This window comes from Hippoglossus stenolepis, chromosome 20 (genome assembly GCF_022539355.2).
Source record: "Hippoglossus stenolepis isolate QCI-W04-F060 chromosome 20, HSTE1.2, whole genome shotgun sequence".
NCBI lineage: Eukaryota > Metazoa > Chordata > Actinopteri > Pleuronectiformes > Pleuronectidae > Hippoglossus > Hippoglossus stenolepis.
Genome location: NC_061502.1, coordinates 3,238,288 through 3,254,990, shown reverse-complemented (window position 1 = coordinate 3,254,990; position 16,703 = coordinate 3,238,288). Strand labels below are relative to the sequence as shown.

Sequence of the window (16,703 nt, the reverse complement as noted above, 5' to 3'; positions counted from 1 at the left end):
ATGCATTGTATGAATCCATGTCAATGCATTATATATAGTATTGTGGGCCTATAATGTGTTATATTGGCATGTATTAAATGCACATGTAAGGTTTACTGTTGATGTGAGGATCTACTGTATGCAGTTGGTATGTAGTATGGATTGGGACTAATATTTTACTGTAGATCCAAATTTTTATTTAGTGAAACAAAATATTCAGTTGCAGTTTATCATGAAACAACTACTGTTCTAATAGGACCAAGCATGTCTGCCATTATTATTAACACCTCGGTAACTATTTGAAAAGAGAAGTGCTTTACTGACCATCACTCATAGTATCAATTAACTGAACATTTTCAAAAATCATAGATTCTTTATATCTTCAGTCCAACAGTCTTACACTCGCCTTCAAAAATTCAAACCCAAGTGTGTGTATATTAGGAAATGTAAGTGTATCACTCACCGGCATTCGAGACACGTCTCCCTCTCTCCCAGTCCTGCTGCTCTCTGTCCAACTGTTCCTGCTGCTCCCTCTCCAGCCGCTCTCTCTCCACCTTCTCCCTCTCCATCAGCTCACGCTCGGTTTGCTCTTGCTGCTCCTGGCGCTCACGCTCGAGTCGCTCCCTCTCCGCCTGCGCCTCCCTATCCTGATGCTCCCGCTCCTGACGCTCGCGCTCCTGCTCGCGCTCCAGCATCTCGCGCTCCAGGCGCTCGTGCTCGTGCTCCTGCCGCTCCCTCTCTTGAAGCTCTCGCTCCATCTCCTTCTGCCTCTGCAGCTCCTGAAGTTGCCTGGAGAGGAATGACAACAATACATATCAAGATAAGACTCGATAAATTCAACCAGCACCAATAAAAGGAGGAAATGAATAGTGGTTGAAGATAAAAAAAAAACCTGAACAAAAGTGACAGAAGGTGTCAAAATGAGTAAATTAGTAAGGGGCCTGTCTTGACCCCTGGACCCTGTTGTCATTATATAAGACATGTCATTATATAATATGACTCTTATGCTCTTATGCAACCACAGCCAGCTTTGCTAAAATTTGGACACATTAAAAAACATCCACATTAATACAGTGCCTGGGGCAAAAATCCTTTCTTAGTTGGACACAGCTGCAAGAAAACAGCTGTCTGTCTAACAGAGGAAATAGAAAACAGAATAAAATTGCAAATGTTTTTTTGGTTTTCTTTTGGTTTTCTTGGGACGGGGCTGCAAAATCATTAGTGATGTTGAAGTATGATGGGCTGAGGGAGGTTTTTCTAAGGGTGTTCAGCACAAACCGTGTCTGCAGACTCAGGTTTGGTCACTAGGTGTCAGCGGACGGCAACTGTAGAGACACTGGTAATGTGAGACCCCAGCAGCAGTGGAGGGGAAACAGGAGAAATGGACCATGTAAGCAGCCAATGTGTGTCTGTGCATGTGTGTATGAGTGCATGTGAGAACGAGAGTTACAGCATAACAGGGAAAGGCTGCCATTCCACTTTTTACTACATCTGAGATTCAATGTTAAAAAAAGCTTAACGACTCCTGTGGGGATACAGAAGTGTTGTCTCAGCAGTTTGTGCGAGAATATCAAATAAGAGCGAGAGGCAATTGAGAATAGGCGCAGTGAATAGCTAATATGTGCAAGTCAGTATTCCATGGTGATAAATGTCTTATATAGCGTTGACACAATGAGCTATGAATGAAAATGTGTTCACAGAGGAAGCTCCTTTGACATGTCATAAAAATCTAAACATACAGAATATATGACAATACACACTTTCAGCATTATAAAGGTCAACGTAACTCCACATTCACCTACTGGGCAAAATAACTGCAGCACAGGCAGGAGCATCACCCTGTATCCTAAAGTCCACAGGGTCCTTGTTTCATTTATTACCTTGACAGGACTTAAGACAGAGGATTTCTTATAGATTTTTCTATTAGCCATCTGTGATCTATAACATCTCCCCCAGGATGAAAGTTCAAATTCACTGTGTGGTGGATGAGAAGGGTCGTTAATAATTCTGTCAGCTTTACGCCCCAAAAGAGTTCACCATACATAAGACCCAGCAGCTTTTATGGCTTCCCAAAGTCTGTGGAGGCCATTCTGCAGCATGTCACTGTAACAGATTACTGCAGCACATAGATAGAACAAACGATGAAGTGTGTCCCACCATGCAGGGCTGGGTGACACGGTCAAAACGTACATATCAATAATTATTGCGAATAATGTCAAATTGTTTTTTATTTTTGTTTTAAGACCGATTTTTGATGGGCAGAGAATCACAAACACTTGATAAATAGTAAAACGTTTTGTGCGTTGTACCTCCTCACTGTGCTTACACAAAGCATAAGCAATATATCTATATATATTGGACGTTTGTTATACGGCTATTGATACAAATTTTAATGTGATAATTATTGATATTGTTTCATAACCTTACCACCGACCCTTGGCTCTGAAGCTCCGAAGAGTTACACAGTTTCCATAATATTTTGGCTCACTACAAAGTTGCTATTCTTAGTTAGTGTTTTCCTTGAAAGCAAAGACTGATGTGAACGTGTACATGAAGATATTTAAGATCCTCGACCATCTCAACTTTTTTCCCTATTAATTGGTTTTATATGTTTAGCAATTCGGCTCTTAGGATAAGTGGTATAGATGGATAGTTGAATGGGTAGGTGGGTCAGTCGATGGATGGATGGATCTGTGGTTCAGTGGATGGATGGATGGATGGATGGATGGATGGATGGATGGATGGATGGATGGATGGATGGTTGGATGGATGGATGGATGAATAATGGATGGATGGATGGATGGATGGATGGATGGATGGATGATGGATGGATGGATGGATGGATGGATGAACGGACGGACAGTTGGATGGAGGATTGGATGGATGGTTGGAAAGATGGATGATTGGATGGAGGGATGGATGGTTGGATGATTGGATGGATGGATGGACGGACAGTTGGATGGAGGATTGGATGGATGTAAGGAAGATGAGCTCTTTTGTCTTAATTATTGTCATGTTTATTTGGAGCTTTTTAAACACTAGCTCTCCAGGGTGAACACTGGGTAATGTCTGTATAATGACACTCACAGAAACTCATGAGCACACAGTATAAACTACATGATGTGAGCTTTTTCATACTCACATGTCTTGCGGATGTATAAATGGAAAGGTACACAAGTCATGCTTCATCATCACAATGATAGTGTGAAGATTTATTCTTACGAACAAACAAGTGGTACAGGGAGAGAGTGTGTGGTGTGCACTCACACACAAACACGAGGTTCCCAGGAAATCTGTCATTTAATTGGAAAGTGTTTTGTCACATTCTATGATTTACACGGCTGTAGATTTCACTGGCTGTAAATGAGCGAGTGTTACGTTCATAAATTACAAAAGCAGAGAGAGAGAGCTGGGTACCAGAGCTACATGCCAACTTGCACTATATTTTTCTCACACACACACACACACACACACACACACACACACACACACACACACACACACACACACACACACACACACACACACACACACACACACACACACACACACACACACACACACACACACACACACACACACACACACACACACATCCTGTTCTGCTAGAGCTGACTCAGCTGAAAGTCGTAGCGTTAACATTGCCTCATGCAAAACGCTCCCTCCCTCTCCTTCCATCTGCCCCACACACACAAACAAATGACCCTTACTCTGCCACTGACTCACAAACGCACAATATCTCAGGGCATATTGGTTCAGTTGTTTGGGAACAGTGGCTCTTGTGCATCAGGTTGCTGTGAGAAATGTCACATACACCTGTCCTTTATCAGAAACCAAGGAAAAGCTGGTTACTTAAAAAAGGAAAGAATGTCAGGTTTCTTTGCTGATTTCAAAACGTAACTTTGGCAAAATTATGATTTTTCTTTCGACTGTAGGAAGTTGGTAATAGTCTGTTGTATGTTTCAGCACATATCTCACCAGTTTCTAAGTACAAGTCACATCCATGCTACAAGTCACACATCTATGTGCAGCACTTTTGTCTAACGCACGCAATTGAAGTTCAGCCTCTTGCTTAAGGACACTTCGGCACACAAACTGGGGGAGACTAAGATTGAACTGCCGACACGTGGGTTAGCGGATGTCCCGCTCTACCTCCTGAGCCACAGCCACTCCTAAAGGTTGTATATTGTTCATTAAGAATATATTAAGATTCCTGCCTAACTGACACAAGAGTCAGCCTATCACAGTCAGCCATGGTAACAGCCACTTGCTCGATCCTCCTCAGCGCCCTCCAATCCATCTCCAGCTCACCAGTATTTCTGGCTCCAGTAACTGTCAAGATGGCAGCGGGGGCTCAAACCAAACTCCAGGCTGCCCTCAGACTCCGCTGGGGCGCCACAGATGCTATGAAGCTTCTCCCAGCACGAGATCAGTCGGTCATGAGCCGCTCTGATTAGGTGAAAAATGTTTTAATTTGAAGTACCAAAATATGAATAAAACTAACATAATTACATTACAAAGACTTTTTAGTAAAAATTCACTTTCAACGTGTTAATTAAAAGGAACCATTAATCGAATCACTACCTGGTAGATTTTTAACGGCCGTCTTTGCAACCTCACCCCCACCTCTTCACACACCTTCAAGAGGAACAGGATCTAATCAGAGAATTTAACTGAATTTACCATCTTTTGATAGCATTACGGCTGATTAGACAGAACATAAGCAGCACTGACGCTAATTCTCTCAAAACTGTGGAGTCTGGCTGTGACACAGCTGCACCCCACACAGCAGCCCCCACAGGACATGTCATACAGCTCGCCTGGATGTACAAAAAAGCCCCCTGGGACCATAGCTTTAAAACAGCAAGAATTAGGCCATTTTGGCGAGTTGAGGGGATTGTATTTTAACAAACTTCTTCAACAGAATTGATAAAATTCTCATTGTTTTTGAGACATTCACAAGGAACGATCTTTAAAATATTTAGTTTTTTGTTAAACAGCGTCCCCATAGCAATGCTGTCAAAGTTATGATGTTTCGCCATGACACAGGAAGTTCTTCTAACTTAACAATACATATATTCAGACCCCCCCAAACCTTCAGAGTCCCATCCTGAAGAATTTCTATACAGATATTTAGTAGGCATGGCTACTAGTATGCTTGCAGCTTAGATTTCACCCTCTTCTTCCCTTCCATAAAAAATGGGAAATTTGGCTTCCTATGCAAACACACATACATTTCTATTGCTCATTTTTTAATATGAAAATCATGGACTTAATACACACACATGAAATGTCCTAGTTCCCACGGTGCTTCAGTGGTCCACTGATGTAATTACACACACACAGAGGTAACCTGAATTCACAGCCACTGGAAGCTGGGCAGTGTCTCGTCCCCGAGGATTTTACAGTCTCTTCAGGGGGATTCCCTCGTCTAACATAATGAATTCTCTCTGATAGCAAATTAGCCCCAGTAGGCTCCTCAGCAGTGTAACATCTTCATGATGAAACTTATCTCATCATGTAATGGTGTGATGGTAGTAAACTCAGCCTAATGAGGCAGATCAGATTGCATTCTTCTGGGTAGGACGGCCAAAAACAACTAGCCAACCAAATGGTGTCAGCTGGTACAGTCTGTTTACTGGCAGTGTGGCAGGTTCTGCAGGTATTGGAGTGAGACCGTGGTGGAATTCAGTAATACTCTACCATAGTGGTGGGTGATTGAAAAATGAATGGCTTAAATGGCTGTGACAGCAGCACAAACACGTGCCTCCACAATACCAACATGCAGTATAAAAATATTACACATGGTTTTGCACTGCTATCCTTATTAGGACTTTGCATTGACTTACATTCAGTGTGCACAGCCAAACTAAAACCATATCCCTAATCCAAACCATGACCAATTCACATCTTTCCACTAATATTAACCAGGACCTCAGAAATGATATTTTTCCTCATTAGGACTGAGCTTCGTTCCTCATGTTGTCTACTGGTCCTGACAAGGTCAGTGTTTATGGCATAGTTCCTAAAGAGGTAACAAAAACGAGTACACACACATGCACAGACACATGCACGCACCATTTGTCTGAAACCCACTATATAAGTTTTAGTAGTCATTGCATCACATCACAGAATTAAATTAACATATGATTCATTTTCTTTTTTTCATAGTTGAAACCTTAAACAAGAATTACAGCCTCATTGTTTAATGTCTCTGCCTGTTTCTGTCCAGACTCATAATATACTGCCTGTAGTGAAGGCTGAAGGAATTTAATAAAAGGTATTAAGTTGATTTATGATAGAGGGATGTATGTATAGAACAGATTTTACTGGACTTTAAGCTTTCTTGTTCTGGTTCTGCTGTATATTTATTGTATTAGCATGTGTAAGTCATTGAGAGAAACACAAACAAGAGTCAAATTCCTTGTATATGTTCACATTTGGCCAATAAAGCTGATCCTGCCTCACACACGTCTTCAAGGCAGCAGCACAGAAGATCTAAAATGGCATAATTTTATTCTACTAGGCATTTACGTGAAATCTTGAGCGGAGTACTCATTTGATAGTAAAAGTACAACTTAACAGACAAAATATACAAAAAAATATACTAAAGCAAACGTAATGAAAAAACAGTAATATGAAAGAATATCTAGTTTCAACATCGAAGCTAACCTTTCATGTTTTTTCATGGGAACTTTAGCTGGAGGAGCAAATTCCAATAAAGCTCTGAAAGCTTTTTCAACTCATGACTGTTTGCTAACTTTGCACTGAAAGTTCGACAGCTGTGCATTCGTTGTTTATAGATCCTGTCCAGACCTGGTAATAACATCCGTCCTGAAGTGGTCATCCACAAGCACAGTCTAAATGGACCCAAATACGTCCTGAATGCGATCTGATTACTCAGACTTTTACTTTGGTAAAATCTTTGGTAAAGTCATTCTTTCATTCAATCAGTCTCTCTCTCTCTCTCTCTCTCGCAGACACACAAACACAACACAACATGATTTAGTCTTTGCGAACAGGGAAGTAAGATCTATGGTCACAGAAGACACAATAAGGATGAATTTTCACGTCAAGTGTGAACAGACAAATAATAACTAATCAAACGCACGCACGCACGCATGCACACACACACACACACAGGGACGGATGGACGGACAGACACACGCGCTCTAACTTCAAATTCCCTGGACAGGAGATCATGACATTCCTAAACAATGTTCACACAATCTCAAAATAACTTGTCTAGAGGTGTTGTGTGTGCGTGTGTGTGTGCGTGTGTGCGCGCGCGTGTATACATGCAGATACGCAGACTAACTGGGGACAGCGAGCCTGTCTTCCGTCAGAGGGACACCTCTGAGTTTACGACACAGCTTAGCCTTTGAGCTGATGTCATGAGGTTGCAACGCTTGTCTTCTCCTCACACGCATTCCTGCTGAGTGAGAGCAGCTTCTCTCACTGCCAACACTTTAGTTTTGATTAAGAATGGCAGGAGAAATGATCAACCTTTTTTCTCTGCTCACATGAGCGAGCTGTGTCTCAGAAGTACAAAATTAAAAAAACTTTAAGCCGTTAAAACCTTTGAGTTACTGCCATAACCTGTGCCAACAACTCACAGTTATGACAGGCCAGATAAGATGTGTTAATTTAAACTAAAGCTGATTTGAACTCTTTTTGTTGACTTTTACAATTGCTGGAACGTACACCATTGTTACTGTCGTAAGTTTCACATGTGCTTTTCCTTTTTGACAAGTCCAAAAGTTTGTCATGAATAAGGTTTGGGAATCTGATCTGATTTAGAAATGGTGATTTGTGCTTCGATTCTACCGAGGGTATCCAGATTCAGGTAAGTAAAAAAAGGTGATGCTTATCTAGCAAATGTTTTTTTTGTATTTAAAGGGGACAATGAATGCACGTTAATTAACGAGCATGCTTAAGATCAACGTGTAAATGTGCCATATTAAGCAATAGAGGCATGCAAAGGCAGGCACAATTCCAGGCAAATCTGTAGCAGAGATGATGGGTTTTCATATGAAACCATATTAGTATAGATTGAGTCAAACTAAGCCCCTCCTTGACAAATACCACGACTTGAACAGTTCTTGATGTTCAGGTCAGGGGGCTGTGAGGGCTGTTCCAAAAGCTCAAAATTGACATTTGCATCCAGAATTTGCTGATATTTAGTTGAATCCATTCTTCCCACTATATGTAATGTTTCCTGCTCCACTGGCTGCCACAAACCCAATATTTGGTAGTTTGTTCCTTTCACAAAATGCTACTTCTTTTCTGTCTAAACACATATTTGGTGTTTGTGGCCAAGGAGCTCAGTTGTTTTGCAGATTTCGGACAAAGACTTTTGTGAAAGGATTCAGTTTGATGTCTTCCATGTACAGACGCTGTTTGTGCAAGATGCTGCACAGTGGAACAGTTTACCTCCACTCTAACTGTGTCAGATTAACATTTCTGCCAAGCTGACCTGCAGGTTTATCTCAAAGTTTTTCTTCCAGATCTTATCTTCCTAAACTGTCATTTCTTAATGACATTTCGGACAGTGGAAAATTCAAGCTGGGTTAGAGTGCTGGTATCTTTTTATGCCCTTAGTATTATTCAGCATTACAGTTAGATTTGCAGTCAGAGGAGCCCACAGTTGTTGAGTGTTACCACAAAATTGTCCAATGATAATTCTTGACCTGCCTCAAGAGTCTTAATGAGTCACTGAAGGCAATAAATGAGTTAATGAGTGTTTGCACGTGCCAGAAAGAGGCTATTTGCTGCAGGGGTTGTTTTCTTTCGAAAACTCAAAGTTTCTGCATGATTGACCACATTTTGTAACTATGCATAAGTCAGAGTGAGAATATGAGGAAGTCAATTGTGACTAAACTGTGTGAACTATTGATAATTCAGCATTGTTTCTATAAATTTGATCTTTTCACCACTTCCAAGGGACCAGCACAAGGCTCCCACCTGAAATCTTCCCATCTCCACCATCTGCTGTCTACTTCTCTCCTCTGATGTGTTAATGTAAAGGAGGCTCCTCCTCGCGTCTCCCTCTGCTTTGCAGGGAAACGTCACAGGATTCAAAGCTGTGAAAAAGCCTCCTGCACCATTTAACTGGCATCTCACTCGCCTCTTGACAAAAGTTGCCAGGGAAACCGTTGCTAAGGGAGCGTGGGCAGTGCCACGGCCTGAATCCCCACATGCACATGCATGCTCTCGCACACATATTCCTTTACTCTCTGCAAAAACTTGGGATGACTGAGTTCAAGACTCTGTGAGGAAGAGTCAGGGAGGATGTGGGGTAATGTTGGAAGCATCATAACACTTGTTGAAAGTAAAGGCCAGGAAACATGACAGAGGACAGCTGCAGGGGGAAAATTCAAATAACGACACAACAGGATCTGTAGTTTAGCCAAAAGTCAAATAATGATGGTCCATTCTTTTTGATTAATAGTTAGGAATGTATTTATTAGTAAAATACAGAAGTAGAAGTATATATACTTGTGTTCAAAATGACTCAAGTATTAGTACTGATTCAGCCTCTCATGTAAAAGTACATGTTCTGAAATGTACTCACAGTATAAAACCAAAAGGTTATTTTTACTGCCAAATGACTAATCAGTTAAGTAAGTGATGGTTTTACCTCTAGAAAATTCTGATCTGATTTCATGGCAATCTACCCAATAGGTGGTGAGATAGTTTTTTGACAAGGTTCTTTCCAAACCTTTGAGTCATGTTGTTAATATTTAATAACAAATGGTGTTGTAAAGAATTTGAAGCTTGCTGATCTCAGTGGCCTTTTAGTGTCAATACTTCACTCCTTTGTACTGCAGTATTTCTATGACTTGTTTTTGGTTAAATCCACTTTATCTTAGGTGATTGGTAGAGTATGTCACATTCTACATTCGCCACTTTTCCACAAGTGACAACTGTGCTAAACCTCCAGAGACTCTGAAGTCTGGTGAATTCTGCAGGGCAACTACTCAGCGGGTCGTCTGATTGGCTCACAGAACCAGGAAATGTTGACTGAACTAACTGGAGCCCAGATGGACCACATGGTCAGGATCAAGTCCAAGTGTGCAACATATACACACACAAACATGCCCACACACACACACACCATGTGTCAGCTGTAGGGCTGTGTGATATGACCATCAAACGTTGTTCCATATTCACATAATATCATCACTAGTTACTTACACCTTTTCTTGTGTAAATTGGGGCCATGTCATTACTGATTAGTTATCTGCATTATCTGCTTCCATCTTAGTGAACTTGGAAAGATGCAGAGAGTTGAACGGTTTGGGTGATAATTGCCGATGCTAGTGCTGTAAACAACAGCACCGCATCAGAAATAATACTTTACGAGAAAGTCCTCCGAACCCAAACATTCTCTGGGGTTCATGTCTAAAAAATGCTTTGGTGACGAATATAACACATCTGAGATAATGACACTAGAATCTGAAGTACAAGTTAAAGTCTGACAATGTCACTATTTAACCTAATGTTATGTCGCGGGCAACTTTTTTGTGGGTCTCATCCGACTCATCTTCTTGCATAAATGCTAAAAGAGGTTAGAAGTGTCTGTGTCAGAATTCAGTCTGTAGCATAATTAGCAGAGTACGGTTTTCTCGTCTGTGTCAGAATTCATACACAAGTAGCAGAAGGCAGAACTAGCTCTTTTTTTTATCATGTTCTGTGTCACATTTACTCTCCGCCATGTTTGTTAGTGTTGCCTTGTTTGTCATCCAAATTTCCTGCCAACGTCTGTGTCATATGGAAGAACGGAAAGCGTCGTCCGAAAAAGCTGCCATTAACAGTGATTTTTGTCACAACAAAATAAATGATGAAGAATATTAACAGCTCTTGTGTCCCACTGCCACAACGTGTGTGTGTGTGTAGTCTTCATATTGAAAAAAAGTGACTGTCCTTTGTGAATATATGCAGATGTCAACATCTGTTCATGACAATGTGCTCAACATGTTGCTGTCAGTGGTGCCATCCTCTGAGTGCCATTAGCAGCAGCTAAATGCTAACAGAATTCTAACACTCACATCCTTCTTCTCTACCACTTCTTCGTTCTCACTTTCATTCAAGACGATGCAACACATTCCCTCTCTCTGCTGTCACACACATTTCCGCGCACCCACGCGACACACAGCTATTTATACCTCAGCCTATTATTTTGAAGCTCATGTCTTTTTAATCTGAGGGCAGCACCCTGCATTTCTGAGCAGGTGGTTCATTGGCAGTCTTTCCCCCCCAGCCGTCCATGGAGCCACTCACACATGCAGTGAATATTTCCATCAATCATCCTCGGAGCGCCACTGCCTGCTCTCCATCCGTCCGTGTGTCAGTGAAGAGGAGGATTGCAGGAGAGATGGAGGAGGAAGCCGATGAATAAAGAGGCGGAGGAAAGACAGTGTGAAAGGAATGGAGACGCGCGTCATTATGTTCTTGAACATGTGTGGTCACTGAGGAATGTGAAGCTCTATTCATTGGTAAGATGATCCTGTTAACTGATGCAGAGAGTGAGGAGAACTGGAGGAAAGGGACCCTCCCTCTCATTTGTAAACACTCATCCATATCTTCAATTCTTTCTATTCTCTCTCTCTTCCTCGGTCTCTATTTCAGGTTACATGGCTCAGTATGACACAATCTGATGACATTGAATGAAGTAGGCCAGCCAAAATATGAGCTGTTATTGTGATAGAATTTAAGGTTCTAGTCAAAACAGCAGGTTACACAGTAATTTGTCCATTATAGAATTAGGCTGTATGTGTATAAAGCAGTTCAAAGGGTTAAAATGTGAGTAATGTGTGTAAAATGTTAAGCAAAACTTGTTAATAGTAAAAGTGAAAATCAGACATTTTAAACAGTTAGAATCGTAATATCTATCTATCTATCTATCTATCTATCTATCTATCTATCTATCTATATCAAGGGATTCAGCAATTAATATGTTTATATACATAAACACATAGTCAGGGACATGCATACGCATTTTTGAGTGGCTGTTGCTCCTCACACAACCTCAACAATATTTGGATGCTACAGTGTCACATGGCACAAAGCATAGGGCATCGCTTTGTGTCAGGTTTGTATCTTAATTTATGTCTTAACTTTCCACTCTAGTCCACACCACTACTTGTATGGGCTACTTGTTAATGCAGCCACAAAAGAAAAAAGAAAACTATTATTAGTGTTGGTGATTTGCCCAAAGGGGCAGCTCAGCCAAGAAGGGTATATGGGTTGCTGCTCTGGCAACTTTAGTCCGGCTTGGTGCACATCGTTGAATATAATTATAGAAGTTTAATAAATATTAGAGAGGGAGAGAAGAAGAGTGAGGGGACAGAGAGAGTGAGATAGAGGGGATAGAGATTGATGGGAAAAGGGAAAGAGACTCAGCATTATAGGCCTAAATAAAAAGGAGGGGTATAATGGAAAGACTGCACATAAGTAAATTACAGGGCTGTAATTAGAGGATAGAGTTATATATATATTAAAAAGTTATATGCATTTAATCACTGCATAACATTGTGTTGAATATATGATACAAGATGTAGTGAGGCTACAAAGTAGTAGTCACATAAGTCAAAGTCTGACACCGATATATTCAGGAGGGGATACGGTTGTATACTATCATTCCTGTCTTGCATTATTTTATCTGTGGGGGTAGATGCAGTTAAACATTCTACATATTCATGGATCCAAGAATACCAAATGAGGCAAAGTTGTAAAGTTACATCCAAGCCATTTTAAGGCTACATAAAAAAAAAGTATAAAACAAGAATGAGACTCGGAAGAGCGTATACCTCTGCCAAGGCCCAGCAGTCGCCTTAAATTCAATGAAGCTGCCCTTATATGTACACACTCATAAATACCATTCCTCCAAACCAACCAACCCAACCTACAACAAAAACCAAACCAACTAACAAACCAAACCAACCAAAGAAACTAACCAACCCAACCTACAACAAAAACCAAACCAACTAACAAACCAAACCAACCAAAGAAACTAACCAACCAAACCTACAACAAAAACCAAACCAACTAACAAACCAAACCAACCAAAGAAACTAACCAACCAATCCAACCACCCAAATATTCAACCAAACCAACTAATCAACCAACCCAAACTAACTAACCAACTGAAACCAACCAACTAACCAACCAACCAACCAACCCACCAACAAACGGACAGGGATGAAAATAGAACCTCCTTTGTGGAGGTAAATATGTCATTTTGAGGATCAGGGTTGAGTGAAGTTTTTAGACTTTAGCCAAAGCTATAAAGTAATTTAAGCTTTGGATTTAAATCCATTGAAAGCTTTTATAAAGGCTGATAATAAAAAGCTTGGATTCAAGCTTGGGTATTTAAACCAGATGTTTGAGAACAGATGCTTCTCTCAGTCTTTACACTTCCAATAAACAATCACAACATCTGACTGGATTACTGAGAGTGGTGTAATGATAAGATGCGACACTGCCCCTCAAAAATAAGTTAAGAAGGAATATGGACAAAAAACCTTCAACCGATTCCAAACAAAATCTATCAGTATGTCAGATTTCCTTTTAAAGAATGGTTCTTTACTCCTCCTCCTCCTCCTCTCCTGCCATCCCTTCACTCACTTTCATCCCATTCTCACTCTGCTCTTTACACATCCTTTATTCGCTCTCCCACCGGGCTGATATTGGCCTCTGCATCAGCACATGACCTCAGTCACTGATCCACTCGCTGCCTGTCTGTCATCTGCTGCTAAATATGGAGCAAGTGAGGAGGGGGGAACAGGAAGGAGAGAGGGGAAAGAGAGGTGAGAAGAAAAAAGAAAGACAAATGAAGCTAGATGGAAACAAAAGGGTGAGAAAAGCGAGAATGCTCAGGGGGGCGCGGGAGGAGGAAATCGTAAAAAGAAAGAAATGGTGAAAAGGGGGGGAGAAACAGAATTAGAAGAATCACTGACTCACACCTGAAGAATGCCTCTCTACTGACCAAAAGAGCGAGAGGAGGAGGCAGAGTGGAGACGGCATGTCTGCGAGATGACAGCATGAAGCCGCTTTAATAAAAACCATACTCTTATGTAGGTGATCATAGATGAAATCTCACTTCCGAACTTCAGATTCATTCAGACCCCCATGAACAGGAAGGTCAGATCAGGAGAGAATAAACCAAATGGGAAAGTTTCCCTTTACGTGGTTTACTAAATATATTTGAAACCTCAGATGACCAACTCCATGAAAATCTGAAGTCGTCCAAAGACAAAAACAGTCCCAAAAAAAGCTCTGTTTATGGCTCATTACGAGTAGTCTAATTGAGTGATTTCAGATCATTTCAAAATATATGAAAGAATAATAGGTGACAGTTAGAATATTTATCATTATCACCAGTCTTATTGATTTCTTCTGAAGAATGACTGATATTGACTTAATGCGTCCTCGTTTTTTAGATGTAAAAATTGTAACAGATTTGAAAAAAATGTTTTATTAAATATTAATAAGGCGTTGGGTCACCATGCATTTGCAGAAGAGTTTAAAGTCTGTGAAAATCTCCTGAAAAAAGTAAAAGAACAAAATCCTTCTAAAACATAGCTTTTAACGATGGTGGGTGGAGTGTTTCCTCACACATCAGTTCAAAATGTTAAATATGCGTTTAGTTGGCCTGAGATCTGGACACAATTGTATGAATCAGTTTTTATTGAAACCTCATAGTGAGCCCTGCTGCCAGGTATAGAGCATCTGCATCCATTATGATCCTCCTGTAAGTGTTTGTATACGATGAACACAGATGTTAAATAATCCATCCAGATGTGTTTCATGACCTGTGCGTGTTGTGCAGCAGCCGCCCTCCGTCTGAAATGGTTTCCAAAGCAGTCGTCACTGTTTGGCTCATGGAACTGATACTAAAGATACATGTTTACATCTCTGAGTGGGGTCATGGATCCAATTCAAGGATGAATGAATATAAAATGATCACTTCTCTGCCATTCATTTTAAAATGTTTGTGTCGTTAAGTCGTCACTGTTCACCAACACCAAGCTAAAGAGATATGAAGATGTGTGTCACCTTGCTGATACATTTCAGTGTATGTCCAAGTGTTCATGTTTGTATGTGAGAGTGTGTGTAAGCCATACTTTCTGTTTAAAGCTACAATAGGAAAGTTCTTAAATTCAAGATAGCGCAAGAACGAAATTCTAAATCCAAACCACCGTGCCTCCCACCCCTCCCTCCCTCTCCTTCCGCGCAGCCTCTCACCTACATCCTCACTGTGTACGCTGTTGTTCGTGCTCATGTTAGCCATAGCATTTTCTTCAGGCAACCAATTCTACCAGGAAGCCTCGGTGCGACAGAGGAACTATAGACCAGAAGTGTATTTAGATATTGATTGACAGCTGTGAGCTCCCACCCCAAACATCCTGGCTTTATCTGATTGGTTAGAAGAACAAGGCTCACTCTTAAACAGTCTCTGTACGGCTCCAAGCTGCTTAATGAATCTCCACGCTGAGATGTTTTTATTTGGAGCATATTTCAACATCTCAACAGCTTTAATCCCTTCAACAAGGTTTTCTGGGGAATAGTATTCAAACGTTGGCCAACAGCTGGGCCCTATTTATACAGCTCTCTCTGTGTGTGTGTGTGATGTCTCCTGTGGTTATTCCACAGCTTCATTATTACCTGAGGAAAAGACTGCCCTTGTATGGGGAAGTAAAACAACTCTTCATGTGAGTGCACGTGAGGCTTTGTCAGACTCATACACACGTGCTCTCAAATAAGTGCATGAGTCTGTAAGAAAATTATATTTGAAAAGGTGGGTGGATAAAAACAATTATGTATGAATCAAAATCTTAGAGAAGGAAATGTAATGAGAGGGAGAGATGGGGATGGAAGAGATAATGGTGACTGACTAGGTGAACAGACTATTTGAGACAATGTTCAAGCTTTAAACTTTGTAAGTATGTGGTGCTTACCTTCTCTGCAGCTCCATCTCCTCTGGTGTGGGGCCATTCTGAACCTGGGGGCCTTGTCTGGGCAATGTGGGGCCTGTAGAGGGTAACACACACAGACAGCTGCTGTTAAACATTAAACTGGCATCATTATGTTTCAGCCTGACACTCCCTCTGCGGTATCATGATAAAGAAAAGACAGACAAAAAGAAAAAAATTATCAAATATATATGAATCCAAAATTGCTATAACACTGCGCTACAGGACTCTTACAGGCTCCTAATTAATAAACATCTATACAAGTTGTATGGAGCCATTAAGTCAGAGAGGAAACAGGTTAATACTTGTTATGGCACTAGTGTTTTTTTGTCTTTGTGTCATATGAAGTTACCTTTGATTTGTGTTTTTTGTTTATTCAGAGTGACTATGGCCTTGTGTACAGTACTGCTGATTTTGAACAGATATTTCCCCCTCCATGTAAAAAATATCACCATCCAGATGGGAACACAAAGACTACTACAACGCTCAAACAGGCATGACGGGCCAGTGGGTGGCGAAGCATTGTTAGCTAATCAAAACAATAGTAGATTAAAATTACCCTTACATCTATGATTATAAATTGGGCGAGGCAGATACCTGTGAAGGCGTTTGCAAAAATCGGTGTATTAGTGACTTTAAACGTATTTGCGTATGGACGAGAGGCACAAAGCAAAGGAAAAAGCGTACCGTTACAGATCTCTCATCATAAGTAACCACCTGACCAACATTGTACCTTGTAGGGTGCTG

The 16,703-nt window shown here is 40.9% G+C and overlaps 1 protein-coding gene across 1 annotated transcript in view; it reads right to left on the bottom strand.

Moving 5' to 3' along the window:
* enah (ENAH actin regulator) overlaps positions 1 to 16,703 on the bottom strand; it is a 93,088-nt gene that overhangs the window by 21,711 nt on the left and 54,674 nt on the right. Inside the window, 2 exon segments of the mRNA XM_035143452.2 lie at positions 443 to 768; positions 15,942 to 16,014. Coding sequence (XP_034999343.2) covers positions 443 to 768; positions 15,942 to 16,014 — 399 coding nt within the window.